The sequence below is a fragment of the Poecilia mexicana genome, unplaced genomic scaffold (genome assembly GCF_051168715.1).
Source record: "Poecilia mexicana isolate PSO_F unplaced genomic scaffold, ASM5116871v1 scaffold_9, whole genome shotgun sequence".
Taxonomy (NCBI): domain Eukaryota; kingdom Metazoa; phylum Chordata; class Actinopteri; order Cyprinodontiformes; family Poeciliidae; genus Poecilia; species Poecilia mexicana.
Genome location: NW_028263378.1, coordinates 10,987,998 through 11,009,820, shown reverse-complemented (window position 1 = coordinate 11,009,820; position 21,823 = coordinate 10,987,998). Strand labels below are relative to the sequence as shown.

General features: G+C 38.8%; 1 protein-coding gene across 3 annotated transcripts; it reads left to right on the top strand.

Annotated features, from left to right (window-relative positions):
- Positions 1-905: 905 nt before the first annotated feature.
- On the top strand, positions 906-21,589 carry rnf122 (ring finger protein 122). Of its 3 annotated transcripts, XM_088008785.1 has the most exons (7): positions 1,428-1,897; positions 2,026-2,296; positions 9,124-9,280; positions 18,126-18,171; positions 18,251-18,292; positions 18,377-18,459; positions 19,657-21,589. In XM_088008785.1, the coding sequence occupies exons 2-7, from the start codon at positions 2,287-2,289 to the stop codon at positions 19,769-19,771; spliced, it is 453 nt and encodes a 150-aa protein (XP_087864911.1). In that variant the 5' UTR covers positions 1,428-1,897; positions 2,026-2,286; the 3' UTR covers positions 19,772-21,589. The 3 variants fall into 3 exon arrangements, with proteins under 3 accessions (XP_014854038.1, XP_014854037.1, XP_087864911.1); XM_014998552.2 differs by lacking the exons at positions 1,428-1,897; positions 2,026-2,296 and adding an exon at positions 906-1,372 and having other exon boundaries at positions 18,380-18,459; XM_014998551.2 differs by lacking the exons at positions 1,428-1,897; positions 2,026-2,296 and adding an exon at positions 908-1,372.
- The last annotated feature ends 234 nt before the right edge of the window (positions 21,590-21,823 follow it).

The window sequence follows — 21,823 nt, the reverse complement described above, 5'->3', positions numbered from 1 at the left end:
AGGCCAGCTGAGAGACATAGTCCCTCCAGCGTGTCCTGGGTCTTCCTCGGGGCCTCCTCCCGGTGGGACGTGCCCAGAACACCTCACCAGGGAGGCGTCCAGGAGGCATCCTTACCAGATGCCCGAGCCACCTCAACTGGGTCCTCTCGACGTGGAGGAGCAGTGGCTCTACTCTGAGTCCCTCCCGGTGACCGAGCTTCTCACCCTATCTCTAAGGAAGAGCCCAGCCACCCTGCGGAGGAAACCCATTTCGGCCGCTTGTATCCGGGATCTCGTTCTTTCAGTCATGACCCAAAGCTCATGACCATAGATGAGGGTGGGAACGTAGATCGACCGGTAAATCGAGAGCTTCGCTTTTTGACTCAGCTCTCTCCGGTCCGTCGTGTATTACCACAACGGACCGGTACAGCGCCGGCTTCACTGCAGATGTTGCCCCAATCCGCCTGTCGATCTCCTGTTCCCTTCTTCCCTCATTCATGAACAAGATCCCCAGATACTTAAACTCCTCCACTTGAGGCAGGACGACTCCCCTGACCCAGAGAAGGCACTCTACCCTTTTCTGACTCAAGACCATGACCTCGGATTTGGAGTGTAGATATTATTATTATTATTATTATTATTATTATTATTATTATTATTATTATTATTATTATTAATTAAAAAGCTATGTTTTACTTTTACTTGAGTAGAAATATGTTGAAGCAGTGCTACTCTTGCTTGAGTTCTATTTTTGGCTACTCTACCCACCTCTGATTTAATTAAACATAAAGAACATTTAAAATTGGAGATATTATTCCAGGGGGACCCTCTGGTGCCCTGAGGCCCCTGTTTTAGCTGATTTGCCTCTGAAAGCCAGCCCAGTCCACCCGTCACAACAACGCGCCGACAGGCGGGCTGCGGATTGGACTCCCCGCCCGTCGGCGGCGTCTGTCGGGGCGGGAGCAAAAAGCACAGAGCCAGCGCTCCAGTTTCCCGTCTCATATCGATGCTGCCGCCGCCACTGGGTCACTGCCATGCCGCCTGTTAATAAAAACCGAGTCACAGCAGCCAGAAAGAAATGAAGAAATAATAATAATATATATAAAAACACTTCAGCGTTTCTGCTTTTCTTGACTCTTCAGAGAAGATCCGCGCAAGCAATGTGACACATCAAAGCTTCGGGATTTGGTAAAAAGAAACGCGTTTTTTCCCACCTCTGAGGACCCCTCATCAGGTGCTATTGTCTGGTTCACCTTTCACCCAGCTGGTCCGCTGTCATCCGGCCTTCTGGGCGCTTTCATCCGCACAGGCGTCTGCGGCTTGTTGGTAAACACGAACCCGGCGGCAAGGACTCCCTCTGGTGCATTGATGCACCCGTTTCAGTGGTGTAACGGTGAGTGTTCGTTTATATTTACACCGTTGTCTGTCTTGGCCTTTATTGTGATGAGTAGACTGTTATTTACATCCAGAGACACACTGCTAGGCGGTATTTCATTGTATAAATATGACCTAATTTGACTTAATCAACATTTATTATGACCTAGATCATTGGGGATGTTTCCAATTTAATTAGGCAGTCTAGTAATTAATTATTATAAAACTGTAAATATTTCTGTGCCCCATGTATGCAAATAAAATGTATTTGCATGTATGATTATACAGCATTTATAATGATTTTTTAATTAGAAAAACATCATAAAATGGTAAGTTGTGTGCTGTCCCATCATGTAGTAAATGGTTCATTGTTCCAAAATCAGGTCACTTTCATTACATTTTTGCTATGAATTTAATTAATGTTTGCATTGATTTGCAGGATACAGAACTCTTTAATCAATGTGATCCTTTATTTTCATCCCCTGCTGTTCCAGCGGGGATCCACACAAAGCCCGTCTTTGTGCTCTCTTTGCAACATCTCAGGGTAATCTTGTTAACACTGACTCGCTCTAACTATAACCTATCACTTTCACCACTGGGCTTGCGGCACTCTGCGTGTCTGAGTGGTGACAAAGTTTGCAGAACTTCTAATTTCGGCTCTGTTTGTTGCAGCAAATGTTTTGGTGCCCCACTGTGACAGCTAGAGCTCGTCGAGATGATGGATTGGAGGTCTTTTCCCGTTAGCTTTGCATGTTTCAATGCAGCAGCCTTGTCTGGGGATTGTTGGTTGGTGCTGAGACAAAAGACAATTCCCCCTTTGTGTGGCTCAACTCCCCTGCTATTCATAGCACACCCGCAAACACAGAGAGCAGCACACGCAGGGACACTCTGCTGGAAAAATGAAGCAGTATCAGGAAGTTAGAGCTGAACTCTATGCATCCAGGTATGAGGAGGTTTCAGTTTTTCACATAATTAAAGGGGCATTGTTATGTTTTTTTTTTTTCAGGCTCATAGAGCCATTTTATAGCACAATTAAGTAGCTATGTTAACGTCAGTTGTTGTAAAAATGCTGTACATACAAAAAATTTGACGCCTTAAAATTGGGCCTCTGTCCCTTTAAGAAGCTCCTGCTCCTTCCGATAGTCTCCCTTCAGCACATCATCACAACAATGCTCCGCCATGATGCTGTTTACACCAGGAGTTTTAGACTGAAAAGTAGTTCCTATGATAAACTCAGTAGATTTCCAGTTCCACCAGGTGTTTTCTAATTGCTGCTGCCGCTAGTCTGGAGGAGCCGAGTGGGGGAAGGGAGGCTCTGTGAGGTGGAAGCTCGGCTGGAAACTGCAGCAACAAGGAGGACTTGCATGGAAAAGGCAGCACTCTGTGACATAAAAATTACTTTTACATCATGTTATTATATTATTCCCACATTAAAAACGTACCAGGAGTGTTCCTTTGATTCTTTCAGGCATGTTTGAGGAATCCTCCAATCTCCCATGGAAACCAGCGTGGGGTGCCTAAACGCTTGGGGGAATCAAGGTGCCTCCTGTTCACACAAAGCTCCTTTTCGGAGCTGCAGTCTCCAGCCGAGCTTCCGCCCCCACAGAGCACGCCTCCCCTGTGACTCCCTCACTCAGCTCCTTCAGACTAGCCAGCAGCAATTAGCAAACACATGGTGGAACTGCACATCTGCTGAGCTCATCACAGGAGCTTCTTCTGAGTCCAACGCTCCTAAGAGTGCTGTAAACGGCACAATGGAGAAGGATTGTTGTGATGAGGTGAGTGTCAGAAAGAGCAGGGACTTCTTAAAGAGACGGAGGCCAATTGCAAGGCGCTAAATTACAAATTCAAATTTCTTTTAAGTCATATTTGTTATAACATAGTTTTTATAACAACTTAAGGTAGCATATGATTTTGCCATAAATAATTCTCCAATTTAGAAGGAATTGATTTAGCCCTGTTGAACCTGTATCACTTTAAAACTTCATCTCCATTGATAAACTTTAACCTGTCCATGTTATCAACTATCTCCTGCTACTTATTTATCACACGTGTTGTCGTTTGAATTTATTTGGTAGACCAGTTCGACTTTCTCCTGTAGACCAGCAGGAACTGGCTTGCATTTTTTTCCTCTCGTATGAAATGCTGAATATTTGATGTGGAGTTCTGTCTTCAGCGCAGGCAGCAGCAGAGGCAGCTTTGTGTGAAATCGGCGTATGTAGGACAAACCCCCACCGGCATCTCGTCTCAGGGAAACATCCTCCGTTGAGGTGTTTTGCAGCTCCGCCAAATCACAGAGGGACCTTCCCAGTCTCCCTTAAAAAAAATAATAAAAAATGACAGCACAGGAATCTGTCTCACACAGATTTTCTTTGTCCTCAAAATGAGAACTTTCCCTCGCGAGAGCCTTCGTCCTGGCTCTGCATCTGCTACTCTCGGCGCCATGGCAACGAGCCGCCTCATGAGAGAGCCGTTATATAGGTCAGTGGTCATGCAAGGCTCCACCCAGAGCAAAATATTACACATAGCTGTCTGATATCCACACATGCAGAGGTAGAAAACAAACAAAAGAAATCTGCCTGCACTGTTAGCCACTGCCTGATGAAGATGCATGAAAGCTTTTGCTAATATGACCTACATTTGGCGTGTGAGTCTGCAGCAGCTTCAGAGCTGATTTCTGGCCTCATCTGTGCACTGACATGAATACAAGAGCCACAAAATCCTTCAGTCCGTCCTTCGGCGTTTGTGTGCCTCTGTGTCTTCAGATGTTCTGTGTGAGGCCCAAAGATCGACTGAGTGATGGAAGAAAACGAGGTCGACGCGTCTGTTTGTTTGCATGTTCACATCCTCGTGTGCATCCAGCCTGGGGTGGGGATGCTGAGGTCATATCCTCAGGGATATTCCCCGAGCAGAACTGTCTTAAAGCAGCTGATATTTTACAATGAACCATGTGTTTCTCATTATTTAACTTTGTTTTTTAAAAGCCAGAGTAGAGATGTGTGGATGGAGGCTGTGCAGTTTGGAAAAGGATGGGATTTAAAGGATGCATAAACAGCTAAAACAAATACTTCCTGCATCAACACGTGAAAAAGCTCAGACCTTTCTGCTTGACTGAACATCAATACACCGTTGATTTATTTTTGACTTATAATAATAATTAGATATCAAACAAAGGCCCAAGACAGGAAAAGGTGTTTTAATTTTAATTTGAACAAAGCTATTGCTTGAGGAGTTCTAGGTAGAACATATTTAAATACAGAGGGTTTTATTATTATTATTTAAGTATTTTTTGTACTGTTTTGTTTTAATCACTGCTCTGACTGTGTTGTTCTTTCAGCAAACCGCAGTCTGTATACTCTGATCAATCGATTACTAGATTAGCTGGTGATTATTTCATTAATCAGCTCATCTAATTAATTATTTCAGACCCCAGATTTTATATTTTTCCAGTAGCTGGACTGATTTCTCACTGAGGCTTGTGTCTGCACCCCAAGCAAAACATTCGCCAACATTATGTCATGTTGCAAGTACGTCTAATATCTTGCTGCCTTAATCCCAGCCAAAATGAAACATGTTTATTTCTCCCTGCTCTAATTGGTTCCAGGTTTCATTCGCTTGGATTTGTGTTTTTTTATTATTTGCAGTCTTTTCCTCAACAGAGCGTTGTAATTTATACTCCGATTTCAGGAGGAAGTAACTAACATTGATGTGCTTACAAACACATCTTGTTTTACTGTAGATTTTTTGTTTGTGTATCTGACTTTCAGTGTTTGCTGTAGACCTGATTTGTATGTAAATGACTGTGTAGTCACACAGTTTCCTCCTCCATCCTGCATCCACCTATCCGTCTGCATGCCTTCCTTCTCCATCATCCATCAAAATAAATAAAAACTGAGACCGCATTCACACTTACAGAGGAGACGCAGTTTGCCGTTTCTTTCTTTCAGGCAAAAGTCCTTATTAAACCGAATTACATAAAACCGTAATAACCCCGAAGGGAAATTAGACTGACAGTTTTGATGTAAAAAGAACAGTTTGTCATAATAAAGAATCGTTGTGTAAAGGTGTTACTGTGGACAGGAGCGACCTCAGAGGACGCCTCTTGTGAGACAGTTTTTAGGAGCAGGAGTCTGGAGATCTCTTATAAGACGCCACAGACTGATTTCACTGATTACTGCCTTACCTCTCAGGCAAGGTGAGCTAATAAGACGCATTAGCTGCTGTATGTGTTGACGGAAAAGCCGGAGAGTTTCTCAGCCTTCAGTCTAATCAAAGGAAACTTATTTCAGCGGCCTCTGACTCATTATCTCTCACTGGGTTAACGTGACCCTAAAATCAGCCTCATGCAGATACCGACTGCTGTAGTTCTTCACTGTTTAATTTGCTGCCTTTTTCTCTGTGTTTGTTTATCCTCCCCCTTTCCTCTCTTATGAAAACTTGAGGTTGTTCTCAGGGTAAGTGCACTGCTTGTTAATTTTCAAGTGCAAGCACTCATACAGCTTTGTCCCTTTAAAATCAGAAACTTCCTTTCTGTACTTTCTGGATTAATTGAACGTTTGAGAGTGACCCATTCTTTCACAAATGTTTGTAGAAGCAGAGGGCATCCCTAGAAAATGGATGTTGTGATGCATTCGGGTACCTGGGAAGTCATAAAGTAACAGCGTTCTAGTTAAAAAGTCAGGATTTCAACATGGCAGCGCCCTTACTCATTGGTTGCATTAATTCTTATAAATGTCTTTTTAATATTTCATTGTCTTCACTTTTGATTTGTTCAGGTTATAGTTGCCAGAGTTTGATAGTAACTAGATACATTTACTCAGTTATATTTACTTAAGTTATCTTTTTGAAAAAATGTACTTTTAGTAGTATTTTTGCTATGCTGTATTTTTTTTTAACCTTTAATTCAGTAATTTTATTATGAAGTATCGCTGTTCTTACTTGAGTAAAATTTCTGGATTTTTTTACCCACTGACTGAAAAACAAACACATTTTAGCTAAAAATTCACTAGACACAAACCTGCAGTTTTTTTTTAAAGTTTCATAAAATTTTTATTGAAAGACACTGACTCGGACAAATTTTCTTTTGCCTGATTTTATTATTTTTTTGGTAACACTTTATTTGAAGGGGGTTGAATAAGACTGTCATGACACTTTCATAAACATGTCATAACACCTGTCATGAACATGAATAAGCCTTCATGAATATTTATGACTGTTGTCATAAAGCGTCATTCGGTAAATTATGACACTTTTAATACAAAGTTGACATTATTCAAAATGTCTTTGTTATGACAACTTGACATTAACCAGGAAATCATTACTGTTTAAACTTTACCTTTAATAACATAAAGTTAACTAATTTTTAAAGTGCAATCAGTAATACTTTTATAACAAATTTATATCAGTAATGATTTCTTGGTTAATGTCAAGTTGTCATAACAAAGACATTTTGAATAATGTCAACTTTGTATTAAAAGTGTCATAATTTACCGAATGACGCTTCATGACAACAGTCATAAATATTCATGAAGGCTTATTCATGTTCATGACAGGTGTTATGACATGTTTATGAAAGTGTCATGACAGTCTTATTCACCCCCCTTCAAATAAAGTGTTACCATTTTTTTTATTACTTATATGAATTATTGTCATTTTCATCCTTAAAATATCAAAATTTCCACTTAATTTTATGTTTTTGTCCATCTGATTATGTCATTTAAAAAATATTAAATTATTGATCATTTGATCAGTTACTGAGTACTTGAGTAAATCTTTTACTCACTCTTACTTGAGTAATTTCTTGGATGGCTACTTTTTACTTTTACTTGAGTAAAGATTAGTTGAAGTAGTTGAGTAAATACTTGAGTAAAATTTTTGTGTACTTTACAAACCTCTCCCAGCTTTCTAATGGGAAATCTGACTTTGGAGGGCATTCCAGTTGATTTTTAGAAACTGGGAAGTCAGAATTTCCGATTAAATTATACTTCTGTTGTGACTGAGGTGGTTGAAATACCTGAATTTAATGATTTGGAGGGACAACCCAATCCTTTTGTCAATATCATGTAGGTTGACATAACAGTGTTTTATTCCTGGAGTTTAGTAGAGCTTTGAATGAATCATAGGTCAGGTTCAAAAGGCGTAAAAAAAATAAACATTCCTCTGAAAATGTCCAGGTTCTTGACAAAAATGAGCGAAGAAGCAGCAAAAGTCCAAATAAAAATCCTAAGTGAATTTGACAAGAGGAAATGTCACATTCAGTCTTTGCGGGATTAGCAATTTTTCTGGGGGAAACCCTGATTTAAACAATAAATAACAGAAGAACTTCCGCGAGAATCGCAGGAAGAGCGGAGGCAGAGTAACTGAGGAATCCAGTAAGGAACAATCAAAAACCAGAAGCTTAAATACGGAGGCAGGGGAGCAGAACAATGAAGGAGCTAACTGGAGGTGATGAGGAACAGCTGTGGCAGAATGAAAGCAGGGAAACAGAGGAACATAAGTGAATAAAGCAAAAATGCACAAAGGACCACAAGAAGTAATAATATTAAAATAAGAAATTAAACACAAAGGAACGAACTGATGTGGCAAAACCCTAATGTCACAAACCAAAAACAGAACATGGCAAAACTTTTTCAAACAATAATAAAACCACAAATACAAAAAAGAAAGAAAAAAAGAAAGGAAAGTATGGCTCCTAGGAATGAAAACAAAGAATGAGAAATGAATTATGACATTTTTAGAATAGTTTAAATGCTGCTCTGACCGTATGTTTTTGGTGTCTGGACAGAGAAACATTGTAATTAAACACATGTGGTTAGTTATATTTCAAACAACAAAGTCTGTTATGGACATTCTTTGCATTCAGTTTTTTTTTCAGGCACATTCTTCTTTAAAGGGGGACCTATTATACAAAATTTACTTTAAGCGTGTTTTTTTACTTCCATTTGGATCTCAACTGCTTCTAAAAACAAGTGCTGAGAAAAACCACACAGCCTTTTTGTTTTTGGTAATAACTTAATGTTTTTTTGTTATCTGGAAAATGAGTTGTTTTAAAATCCCGATTGTTGTGTCACAATTAACTGGCCCTCTGCCGTTGCCTAGCAACCCCAGTCAAGCCCTGTCACCAGATACTGACTGGGATAAACAGGGTTGCAAAAATTCACATTTTGTACGTTTTTCTTCTTCCATTAGAATCTGTACGGCTTCTAAAAACATTTAAAGAGCTTTAAAAGACATTCAGCTGTTTTTTGGCAATAGGTTATTGTTTTTTGGTGTCTGAAAAATAAGCCGTTTCAAAAAAACTCCCAATTTCTAAGTCACGTTTGACGGGTCACCAAAGTGGAGCTCCAGCATCTTTGGTCAGCTGGTTTTACCGCTGTCTGCGCTGTACAATGGCTGCTTGAAAAGACAAGTTTTTTGGTTGTTGACGTATCATTCGGAAACCACCTGCTGCATTCTTGTAGGTTGTGCAGGAGGCTCTACTTCTGCTTTTCAAATATCTACTGTTATATAATCTGTTTTCATCCATTTTCACGTGTGAGTGTAAATGTTTTTAGCTTTTTTGATTTAAAGTGACAAGAGCCCCTAAAACAGTTCATTCTGACAGGAGCTCAGAATAGACAGAACATCTCATTACCTAAGAATGATTTTATGCAAAAAATGTAATGAGCATGTTTTGCATAGACCGATCCTAACCTGTTCAAGGAAGCATAACAGGTCATCTTTTACCTATATGTAAATAATTCTGTTACTCCTCTCTCTGTCCTTGCTTAGGGTGCTTCTGTGGTCTGGGAGTGGTTTACTCTAACAAGTCGTGCACCATGCCGCCCATCACCTTCCAGGACCTGCCCCTCAACATCTACATGGTCATCTTCGGGACAGGCATCTTCGTCTTCATCTTGAGCCTCATCTTCTGCTGCTATTTCATCAGGTAAGAGAAATATGTGATTTAACCGATCAAATACAACCACTCAAAAAACAATGAGCAATAATATTAATATTGTTTTGTATCTGAAAGTCAAGCTAAATTAGCTGCTTGCATGTTTATTTTAACAGAAAAATGACATGGATTTAAAAACAATTTGTATATTTTTTAGATTTATCAAAAGCTATTAAAGTGGCTAATCTAATAGACATTTTTTACTTACACTTTGTGTGCCTCTGCCACGTTCAACATGGGGATTGAAGGCAGTGGAGGGTTAATGGGAAGGCAGAATGAGGTAAATGCAAAGCAAACTAAAGGCTGCAGAAGATTTAAGATGCATGGTAGGACTTAAAATTAAATCTCATAGAAGCAGTCTGACTGAACTTGAGCTATTTTCCAATGAAGAACTGTCAAAATTAATCAGTAAAAAGACTCGGATCAATGACTCCAACAGCCAAATCCCAATAAACTATAGAGACATTTCTGATTGACATGTGACCAATATGAGAAACGTCAAGGTGTACGACCTCCAGTTTTTGTTTTTTCAAATATAATGTCATTGTTTCCAATCCTAACACGCCAATTAACAGGAACAGTGTGTTGTGTTATGGCCAGTAGTACTGCTACCTTGCAGCTGGAAGCTCCTGGTTTCCTCTTTTCTGCTTCCCTTCAGGTACTCCAGCTTCCTCCACAGTTCAAAAACACACTCATAGGTTATCAGTAAATCTAAAACTACATCTAAAACTTCCTCTAGGTGTGTGTCGGTGCAGACATGGTTGTTTCTGTCTGTGAGCCCTCACAGCATGCAGGAGATTGGCACCAGCCCCACATGTGACCTTACAGGAATAAGCAGGAGTAGACAGTGGATGAATTGATAACAATGTAACTTCAAAACACTAAATAAAATGCCAGAGTCATTACGTTTAATGACATGTGAGAAACAAATGTGACAATTTCATCACAATTCAGCCAAAGGTTATTGAGTCATTTTCTAGAAAACAAGAGGAGTTGGTGATGGAAGAGTCAGGAGATCAACAGCCTGACAGATCCGTCCCTTTTTTTAAATCTGCTAACAGAGAGACATTGTGTGTGCGTGTGTGTGTGTGTGTGTGTGCGTGTGTGTGTGCGTGTGTGTGTGTGTGTATGTGTGTGTGTGTGAAGGCGAGAAACGCGGTGAGGGAGGGGAGGGAAACAAAGGAGAACATGGTGACCTCTCCTGCTGTTGACTGTGAACTCCCCGATGAGACCCGGAGACGTATGTGTCCAAAGGACGGGATGTGAGGCAACAGGAAGCCGCTGGCCACAATGTGTGAGGACAGCGATGAGCTCAGAATAACTGTCGCCTGAATAGCACACAGTGGGCGCGCACACAACCGTCACACAGGCGGCACACAAAAGCTCACCAGGAAACACCAACACCTGTGGGAGGGATTTGCCTAGACGGCTCCGTATTTAGCAAATTGCCTGGCGTTTGGTGTTGCAGAGGGATATTTTTAGACCGGCGGATAATGAAATCCTTTTCAAGGGATTTAGACATGTGTCATCTGGAAGCAGAAAGGACAAAAGTCCTGTCCGGGCTGAGTGACATGAGGCGGATGCTCTCCATTCATCGCTCTTCCGGTAACGGAGTTACATCACGTCCTTATTAACCAAGAGATGAGGCTCTTGAAATTCATGAAGTAAGAAATACATTTAATCAAGACATTTAAAGGGGACCTATTATACTAAGAGAACATTCCTTGAAAATTTTTTCTCCAGAAAATCATTCTTGGATAATGAGATTTTAATCTTCTCAGTCTATTCTGAGATCCTTTCAGAAAGAGATGTTTTGGGGCGGGGCTGCACAGTGGCACAGTTGGTAGAGCTGTTGCCTTGCAGCAAGAAGGTTCTGGGTTCAATTCCCAGCCCCGGCCCTTCTGCATGGAGTGCATGCGTGGGTTTTCTCCGGGTACTCTGGTTTCTTCCCACAGTCCAAAAACATGTCAGGTTAATTGGCCTCTCCAAATTGCCCCTAGGTGTGAGAGTGTCTGTCTGCATGGCTGTTTGTCTCTGTGTTGCCCTGCGACAGACTGGCGACCTGTCCAGGGTGACCCCGCCTCTCGCCCAGAACATTAGCCAGAGATAGGCACCAGCACCCCTCCCGATCCCACTGAGGGACAAGGGTGTAAAGAAAATGGATGGATGTTTTGGGGCGTCTTGTCACTTTAAATCTAAATAGGTTTTGGTTGGCCACGCCCCCAACTCCACGTTTACACTCGCATGTGAAAATGGCAGCAAACGCATGCACAATTATACAATCACACATCTTTGATTAGCAGAAGTTGTGCCTCCTGCACAACCAACCAGAATGCAGCAAGTGGTTTCTGAATATTAAGTCAACAACATTACTCTTGTCTTTTCCAGCAGCCATTGTACAGCAGTAAAACCAGCTGATTAAATGTGCTGGAGCTCCGCTTTGCTAGCCCGTCGAGGTTTTTGAAATGTTTCATTTCCCAGACACCAAAAAACATCAACCTATTGCTAAAAAAAACAGCTGAGTGTCTTTTGGCTGTTTTTAGAAGCATCAGAGACTCAAAAGGAAGAAGAAAAACATACAAAATATGAATTTCTACATAATAGGTCCCTTTAAATGTAATTTAATTTGATCTTAAATCTGATTTTAATGAATAATTTAAAAAGTAAACCATTACTGAAGAGCATCTGGATTGTTTGCCTTGTTGTTGCATTTTTAGTTTTGGTTTACCCCGGTCAGTATCTGGTAGAAATCATAAGGTATCATCTTTGAACGGATTTGTTGTCCGACAGACCTTTGACCCCTGGATGTGTTGTTAAACGCTCACATCGCTTCTGTTTTCCTCGAAGTTCTCGTCCATGAGTCACAGTCACTGAGTCACTTCCTTCAGCTGCATTAACTAGACGATTGCAATCTTTCTTAAAAGTGTGATTGTGAATTTATTTATAGAGCAGGTGAATCATCTCATTCAAGGTTTTTTGCTCTCTCAACCAGTGTCTCTGGCAATCCTGGGTGTGAGTTTGTGATGTTTGGTTTTATTTATTTTTTACTTCAAAGAGTGAAGAGTCAAAGGCTCTCTTTGTCTGCCTTTTACAGACTTTTATTGTTCCCAGTTTAAGGAATAAAAACAATTTCAACTTTTCAGACAAAAGAACGAAATACGACTCAGAAGTTAGTATTTGTACTTGAATCTGATCTTATTTCTTAAACTGGTGAAGTTTCAACCTTGGAAATCAATTTTTTGTGTTTTTTCTTCAAAGTTAAACTATTTTTTGTTATAAATCACCTTTCAAGATGTAAAATCAAAAGAGAACAAAATGCAATCTTGGCTTTTTAAAATCAAGAATTTTCACAGGCCTGGTTTAGCCACCACTTAAAATTTCCTACATTTTAGTTAATGGTCTCTGTTTTATTTTACTAAAATAAACCAGCGGCCAGTGCTGTTGCATCAAGACTGGAGTCACATGTGAAAACTTGGAGGATTTTGTCAAAAGTAGACCTGTGATAATAACAAATTTTGCTGAACAACAAATTGTCTTGGAAGTCATTGCAATAAATAATAATATTGTTGATTTGGGACCATTTTTAAGTAACATAAAAACAACGGCAAGTACATCCTTTCAAAGATGAATAAACTTCAATTTCTAATGAACATTTAACACTGGGACTTTAAGACATTTTAAAAATCCAAAATAAATAAAACAACCAAAACAACAAATAAAATGGATACTGAAATCACTCTAAACAAAATTGTCCTTTGAAAAAGAGCAGATTGAAGCCTTTCGTCATCCAGTTGTTTGTAGAAAGAGAGACAATAAAAACAATCAAGCTAATGGAAAGTATCAAGCTTGTTTTAATTTATCTTGTGATTAAGTGATTTATTGCTTATTGTGACAGGCTTAGTCAGAAACCTTCAAAAATGCTGTGTCCAGCTGCATCCCGTTTTGCTTCCATTATGTACATAAGATCAGATCAGAGTTGACAGGAAGATGGATGGAGCTAAACACCGGGCAACCTTCAACTGAAACCTGACCAAGCTTCAACTATGTTCTGAAGTAGAAAATGATTTAAAAAATTGAGTCTCCACCGCAAAAATCTTTCAGCAAATTGACTCAAAGAGGGTGAAAATGAAGGTACGTCACACTTTTCAGATATTTATTGAGTAGAAATTTGGAAAACCATCTATGCTTTTCCTGCCATTTAAAAAGATTGACCTACATTTCGTTGGTGTGTTACATAAAATCCTGTTAAAACACATGAGGAACAAAACATGCTGGGTTGTGAAGAGCAGGAGCTGCTGTTCTGCAGGTTTTTCTAGTCAAAGTCTTTCCACAAAATTCTCCTGAAATTAAATTATTTTTCCTTCTTAACTTCAGTACAAAAACACAAAATCTTATCAAGTATTTTTGGTCTGATATATTTTAGTACACTTGAAGTAAGACAATAAATTACAATCAACTCTTTTGTAAGAATTAGAAGGTTAATCAACATTTTCTTAATATTGATGAGTATGGCAGATTATTTCACTTTTAATAAGTGAAATTATCTGCTATTGTAACTAGTACTTTTTCATCAAAATTAAGGAAATATTGACTCTTAATTCTTGCTGAAAAGTTACTTGCAAGTTATTATCTTATTTCAAGTGTACTGCGATATTTCTACTAGAAAGTAGAGCAGGAATCCTTGGTAAAATGTTGTGTTTTTTCAGTGTTGCAAAAGGATGAAAATGCAAAATTTCTGACTGCAACCAACAGCCAACACCTTCACCTGCTCCAGTTGTTCTTTGTTTTTGATTACATGCATTTATATTTCAAAAAGATGGTGAATTAAATAATAATAAATGAATAATAATCTGCAACACATTCAAAAAGATGTCAAGTTTTCTGCCAGAGAAGCCTTAAAAACACGAAGCAAGTCTTCTTTGTATGTCGCAGTTGAAGTGGTTTAGAAAGTTTCCTGCTTCACAGAAGACAAAAACAGCGTGAAGAGTTTTAGGAAATTCAATCAAACAGCAGAAAGGTCATGCTGGAGGTCAGTGTGAGGGTAGAAACAGAGGCAGCGGATTCTCAGGAAAGAAAAGAAAAACTCTGGCCGTGAACCGCTCATCCTCGCAGCACAACAAACGCTCGCCGTTGAAATTGTTAAGAGACTGAGATGAACGTCCTTCTGCGCTCTGCCTCGATGTCGAGAAGCTGACTTTGTTTCCACTGCGAATCGAGGCCGAGTTAAAGTGTGGTCGGGGAGCGGTTCTGATGTGAAGGGTTCACATCAGAGAGCTGAAGCAGGCTGGACTGAAAAGAGGGTGAGTCATCTGAAAACAAACTGCAAGGACTCAACACTGAACGGCAGAAAGTGTTAAATCAGCCTCTGAAAGCTGACAGACAAAGCTAAGCAGTGAAAACTACAGAGATATTTGTAGATTATGAAACTGTTTGAGGCTGCTGAGCCTCGTTTCTGGCGTTAAGGACCAGCAAACTCAGCAGGGAGATGTGAAATTATGCTTTGGGTTTTTAGTAGGAGTTATTTTTACTTCTCATATTTACTTCATGTGAGAAGTTGACTCAGGCTCTAAAATGGCACAATTTGTACACAGCAAAGTTAAAGTATTTAAAATAATCTGGAGACCAAACCTGCATCTCAGTTAATTAGAATATTATCAAAAAGTTTAATTATTTAACTAATTAAATCCAAAAAGTGAAACTCATTTAAAGATTTTTTACATGCAAACTCAAAAATTTTAGATGTGAATTTTGACAATTAAAGCCTAAAGATAATGAAAACTGAAAATTCAGAAAAATTAACAAAAAGAAATGAAAACAAATTCTTTTTTAACACAAACATATTATCAACAGAGTTAAGTGGAAGGAGGGCTAACCACAAGGGGGAAATCTTAAAAAGCTGGCTATTCACCATGCTGTTCTTAAGCATAATAATGGAAAGTTAAGTGGAAGGAAAACTTGTTAGGAAAAGCTGTACAAGTGTTGAATTGGGAAATTATGGTACCTAACTTTTTAGAACGAGCTCAGAGACATAAAATCCCAGTCATGACGATTCCATAGTGTGTGATGGTTTGGGTCGCCATGTCATCTGCTGGTTCTGGCCCGCTGGGTTTTCTGAAGTCCTCAGTCAATGCAGCATCTACCAAGAAACACTAGAGCACTCCATGCTTCCTTCTGCTGATAAGCTGTATACAGAGATGCTGATTTTATTTCCCAGCAGGACTTGGCACCTGATCACACTGCCAATGGAACCAAAAGCTGGTTAAGTGACCACGGTTTTGAGACACTGTTATCGATTGGCCAGCAAACTCCCCTTACCTTTAACCTCACAGAAAATCAATGGGCTGTTGTCAAGAGGAAGATGAGAGACACCAGATCCAACAAGGCAGCTATCAAAGCAACCTGGGTTTCCATTATACCTACGCAGCGCCACAGGCTGATCACCTCCATGTCACGCCGCACAGATGCAGTAATTCAAATATCGAATGCATAGAAATACACATATGATATTTTTGCTTAAAACATACATTTTTGATGTGATATTCTAAGTTTCTGAGACACAGAATTTTTGGTTTTCTTTAAAGCCACAATCATTAAAATTGTGAAAAGTAAAATCTCAAAATATTTACTCCACAAGTACTGAATCTCATTTCTGAGATGACAGACAAGAAATATTTAAGCAGTGTTAAATATTTTGAGACGTCGTAGTTACTTGATTATGCTGTAAAATGGCGCCAGGTGACAGGAAATACACAACGACCTCCGCCTTTTAAAAATCATGCCAACTAAAATTGTCTGCCAACAGTTCTTTCAAATTAATTTTCTTTTTCAGATGAAACAGTGAAATCTTCGCTCCCCGTCCCCCTTTCTCTTTCTCCACGTCATTTTCCACCCATGGGAAATCTCAGCGGATTTAAACTGTGTATCCTCACATTGTTCATGTGAAGCGCTGTTAGTGGCAGCCGGCGTAAACAATAAACCAAGCTAGAAAAACAACTAATAACTGTCATTTCCTCACTCCTGCTTTCTCACTTTATATTATCTGCATTTATTTTTCACGTTTTGAATTTTGTAGGCGTTATCTTTGCTTCCAGTCTCAGAGGTTGGAGCTGCAGTCATAATGTCAGGCCCCAATTGCAGACAGTGACGGATATTTGGGTCTAAGTTTAGTTCTGCAAAAACAGGAGGCCAAAAATAGCCAGTTGAACCGCGGAGGCTCGCCAAGCGATAAGGATCTGCTCTCCATTGTTGGTTTTTTTTTAGGGGTGGAGCAGTGATTCAAAGACTTTACGTTCTCATTAGCTGTGTGTCTGTGTACTGTTGCTGCTGCATTCTGGGCGTCGCTCCACGACTCTTCATGTGTGCTTGATAATACGAGGCAGTGTTTGCTGAGGAGCTATTTCACTGTAGCTGCTTAAAAGACCTAAATTTCAAATCTTCGCCTGGATATATTTTGCTTAATTTAATTGTACGCAGTTCTTTAAATGTCCTGCGAGTAAATATATTTGCCCATTTATCCATAACAACTGGAACTTTAAATACCTAGCAAGTTATTTTCGCAATGTACCGTGCCCCTCGAATTAATTACACTTCCTGCTACGGCGGGGGTGAAATTACCGTAATAACCAGATATTGGCTGGAGAGCGCAACGTATCTGGGTCAGAAACCGTTGGAATTTTTCAGATGGCGCAAAGTGTGCCGGAATTACGGTACTGGAAATTTGGCTGGATCGTCTGCGCTCCTTTCGGTCAGGGTTTTAATAACACACTAACAATTTAACTCTGGAACTAAATAAGCTGCTTGATTCAGATCCGTCAGCCATCGTCTGTTTTTTTTATGCCTATTTAATTTTTACTTGACTTTATTTTTTTTTTATCAAGGGATAAGTGCAATATAAGAAATTATAGTATTTTTTTTAAGTGACATTGTTTTATTTGGATAATTGCACCCAAGTTTTGTTGTACAATGTTTCATTGAAAATAACGATTCTGTTTTTATTTTATTTCTTACATATGGAAAACAGTGATATATTTTTACACTTGTTCTACTAGATTTTAGATTAATTTGTGACAAATTTACTGTAAAAACATGACTAATACATAAAACTAATCTCTTAAACACACAGTACATATGATTAGCATAGATATTTTACCTGTTTTATAATTTAGCAATAAAATTTAGCTTTATTAACCATATACAAAAATGTCAGACTAAAAACTGATCTCTACAAAATAATAACAATTAAATAAAACATTATAACATAAAGTGATGGATTGCATAATGGACACAACATGATGTCATGATCAGGTTTTAGACAATGGAAGAAAAACTTTGAATGACCTTCAAAAATCCTGGAGAACTATTGATCAAGACCAACTTTAAAAGATTTAAAAGGGTCATCCTATGCAAAGGTACAAAGAAATTAGACTTCTTCAGAGTACAGTTTCTTTTTTTATTCCCTGCCAATATTATAAGCAAAACTTACAATATTGTTTATTAATCATAAACATTCTTGTTGTTGGAATATTTTCTACCAATTTGAAATTTTCCACAACTCTCAGATCCAAAACAACCAAACATGGAGAATCAGCTTCTATGTGCCACGAATCTGGGACAAACTTCCTGAAAACTGCAAAACAGCCGAAACACTGGCTTCCTTTAAATCCAGGCATATTGATAAACATTCTGATGTGCAATAACGCCACTAGACAAAATGTTATGCTTCAACTGTTGACTATGTGTTTCATGAGTTTGTATTTTTTGTGATTTTATGATTTAAAGCACTCTGAACTGCCAAATAAAGTTGATTGATTGAATTTTTTTTTCCCCTCGTTGACAGCAAGCTGCGCCACCAAGCACAGAGTGAACGCTTTGGATACAGAGAGGTAAGGCAGGAAGTATAAACTAGCAGCATGGCGAATCCCACACATCACATTTCAAGGTGTGCGTTTGTTACCTCTACAGGTGGTGCTGAAAGGAGATCCGAAAAAATTAAATCTTCATGGGGTAGGTTTAATTTCTGCCTGGTGTTTGGGGGTAGTTTTGCAATGACTGTCAGTTCTCACTTTGTTTCGTCTGCGACTCTTGCAGCAGACGTGTGCCGTGTGTCTGGAGGACTTTAAAGTGAAAGACGAGCTGGGGGTGTTACCATGCCAACATGCCTTCCACAGGAAGTGAGTAGAAGCACAGTGGAGTCTTTCTTCGTCCTTGCTCGCCACCTCACACGCGACTTGCTAAAGCTAAATCTGTCTGGGTTGTTGGGGAGGTCAGAGGTCAGAAGCAAGAGACAAGGGTTTTTAAGGCTTTAACATCGTGTGATTGGGAATTAAATAAGATTGCTTAAGAGCAGCTAACTAATCCATGACTCTTATGTTTTGTTTGTTTCTCTTCTCTTTAAAGGTATGTTGTGCATTGCCCATATAGCTAGATGTCACTTTTGTTTTCAGGCAGAAAAATGCAGGATGGAAACCAGGGCCAGGTTTCACTACTTATGGTACCAGTACCAAATTAAAACAGATTACCAGTGATATACTCATTCAAACTTAACATTTAGTTGGCCTTATTACCAGTCGACATAAAAAAGAAACTGATAATAGGTGACGTTTATATGATTCCTTAAATTAAATACATTTCCAAAAAGTAGATCACAAAACATATCATAAGGCCAATTTCAATACTAAAGAAGAAGAGAAAAGTAGACCAGTGCATCATGATAAAACAAACATTTCAAATAGAGAGACAACTAAATCTTGAAAAATTAAAGATTGTGTATCAGTGACAATGTCGCCAATCTATATGGGCGGATCTATTTAGTCTAATTCTATACTTTTAGCTCTGAGCGAAGTCAACTTTATAATTTATTTTACATTACATTTAGAATTCCTAATTGCACTCGCTGAACAAATTAAAGTTGTGTTGTCTTTACCTGTTTGAACAAACTACTGGTTTATTTAAGCGTGCTGTACTGGTGCAGAGTTATTAAATAAATTTATAATTCAGTACATTTATGTCTGTGTTTATTTTTTATATTTTTTAAAAGACACGTTTTAAGTCAATTCACCACTGTTTTTTCTGTATCGGATCGATACCGACCGATACTAAACTTCAGATATCCCTAGTTACAACTCCATTTCTAAAAGAAAAGGAAATAAATAGTAAGAATTACAAATAAATAAATGAAATAAAAATATAATAATAAAGTGTATTTACAATAAGAAAGTAGTTTTATCAAGCTTGGTCTTCCCAACTTTGCCACCACAGACTAAATTGTTCCGTTTTATGATTAACCATCCAATCATCTATGGTTGAAAACAATTTTCTTGTAATGCTAATGTTATTCTCTATTGACATGTGTTTCTTCTTCTTTGCAGGTGTCTTGTAAAATGGCTGGAGGTGCGCTGCGTGTGCCCCATGTGCAACAAGCCCATAGCGGGTCCCCCGGAGCAGCATCACAGCATTGGGACACTGCTTGATGAACTGGTATAGCCTTTGAAGTCCTGCCAGCCTGGGTGGGAGGCCGGTGCTCAGCCACATCATGACCAGCGAGAGCAGGGACACACCGCTGACACACAGCGAAGCACCAACACAGGGTAACCTAGATACCACCTGGAGAAAAAACCCCTGCAGGTTGCTGCGAGATTTTCCTCAGCCGCCCACACACCCCTCCGCCACTCTTCCTTCAGCATCCCTCCCTCCCTGCACCCATTCTTCCACATCCTCGGCTGCTGCCTGCAACGAGGCTCCACCGAGGTGGAGGAGGCAGCTGTTTCACCGCCGCGTGGACCAAAATGAGCGTTGATGGGAAGAAACGCACTTCGTCGATGAGTCGGCGCTCCAGCCCTGCATGTCATCACGGTGGGCACAGGCATGAAATTATATCTGTACCCGCCGAATCCCGCGTGGAAAAACAACAACACCAGCAGACAACGCCTTTCAGATGAGGAGATCTGAGGGGGAATAAAAGCCACATGCAGACAAAAATCTGTCTGTAAATTGTGAAACAAAAAACATAAAAAGGACAGACAGAATAAGAGCAACGAACTTTTCTAAAGACTAAATGTAATCCCCTGTTGTTAAAAGGTATTTAAAGATTATTTCAGTGTAATTTGTGGGTCTATATGATTAATTTCCCTTTTTCCATTGGGAAAAAGTCTTAAGCACACTGTCAAAAAACGTCTCCAATTGCCAAAAACAGTAAATTTTACTGTTGACTGTATAAATACAGCTGCCAGTATTTTAAATTAGATGTTTTTTTACAGTTCAGGAAAATACAACTAATTTCATGAAGTCCAATCTTTATCCCGACACCCACAGTTATGGATATTGTAAATTATTCAGATATTCACGAAACATTTATTACTGCCCAGTATGTGTTTGTGTTGAGATAGATGGAAGAAATCACAAATTTTCTCACTGTTATAAACAATAATTAAAGCTTTTTAGAGGACTAAGTAAGGTTTACATAAACAAACTTTAAAAAGATGGATTAAAAGTTACTCTTTTATTTTATTTAATTTTATTTGTTTGTGAGATAAATTGCCTTCACCTCCATTTATTGGGAAACAAATCTGCCTCAGCTTCCTTCTTGTGGAACTGAATTCTTGTTTTATTCAGTATTAGTTTAAATATCCTTTTGGTTGTAAAGAATACATTTCACATGTTAAGAAAACTGAAGTTCTAATATCAAGAATAAAGTTGAGTTGAATGTTATTTTTACCTTGAAATACTATTTCAAGGTAAAAGTGAGACTTATTAAAATTATTTTTTTCCCCTCGAGTTGTATGATTTTATTTTAAAAAGAAAGTTGATCTTGAAATGTTCTTTTCTTGTTTCTTTAAACTGTGAAATAAGTAGTTTGTTTTTCTTCACATAACCCAAATTCACCATTTTAAATTCATTAAAACAATGTTGATAATTTTTACAGGTTGCACTAATTGCAGAAAACGTTCTAATTGTATAAATTGAAGAGGTTGAGGAAGGAAAACAGAAATCCAGCCTTACTGTGTTCTCCTTTGCATTCCTCCCTAGTTGTCTTTTATATCTTAAAAGCGTAATACTGCCTGAATTGAGCTCAACACTCACAAAGCACATTGTTGTGTCACAACAGACACCTGCACTGTGATTAAAATGTTGAGTGAAGTAAAAAAAGAAGAAGATGATGGGGTAAAAGGTGACTCTGTTGTACTTTTGACAAAAAAAAGTAATAAAAATGTTCACTCTGACTCCAGTCACATTCTACCTTTTGTAAAACAACAGATGTAAATACTCGAAACAAGTAAAATAAATAAAGTTGTTTGCTCAGCATTTTGCTTGGTTCTTTAGCCGTGAATGTGGCGCCATCTTCAGGTGAAATGGTACAACGGTAGAAAGCCCATTAGGACCCTTTGCTTTTTTACCTGCATGACTAATTAAAAACAAGTTTTAAAAATGTTACCCAACACCTGAAGTTGTCTTGTAATGTTTTTTTTACATTATGTATCACAGATTGTTAAAAGACAGAGAGAAGACATTTATATTTTCACTTCTGCATAGTTTATT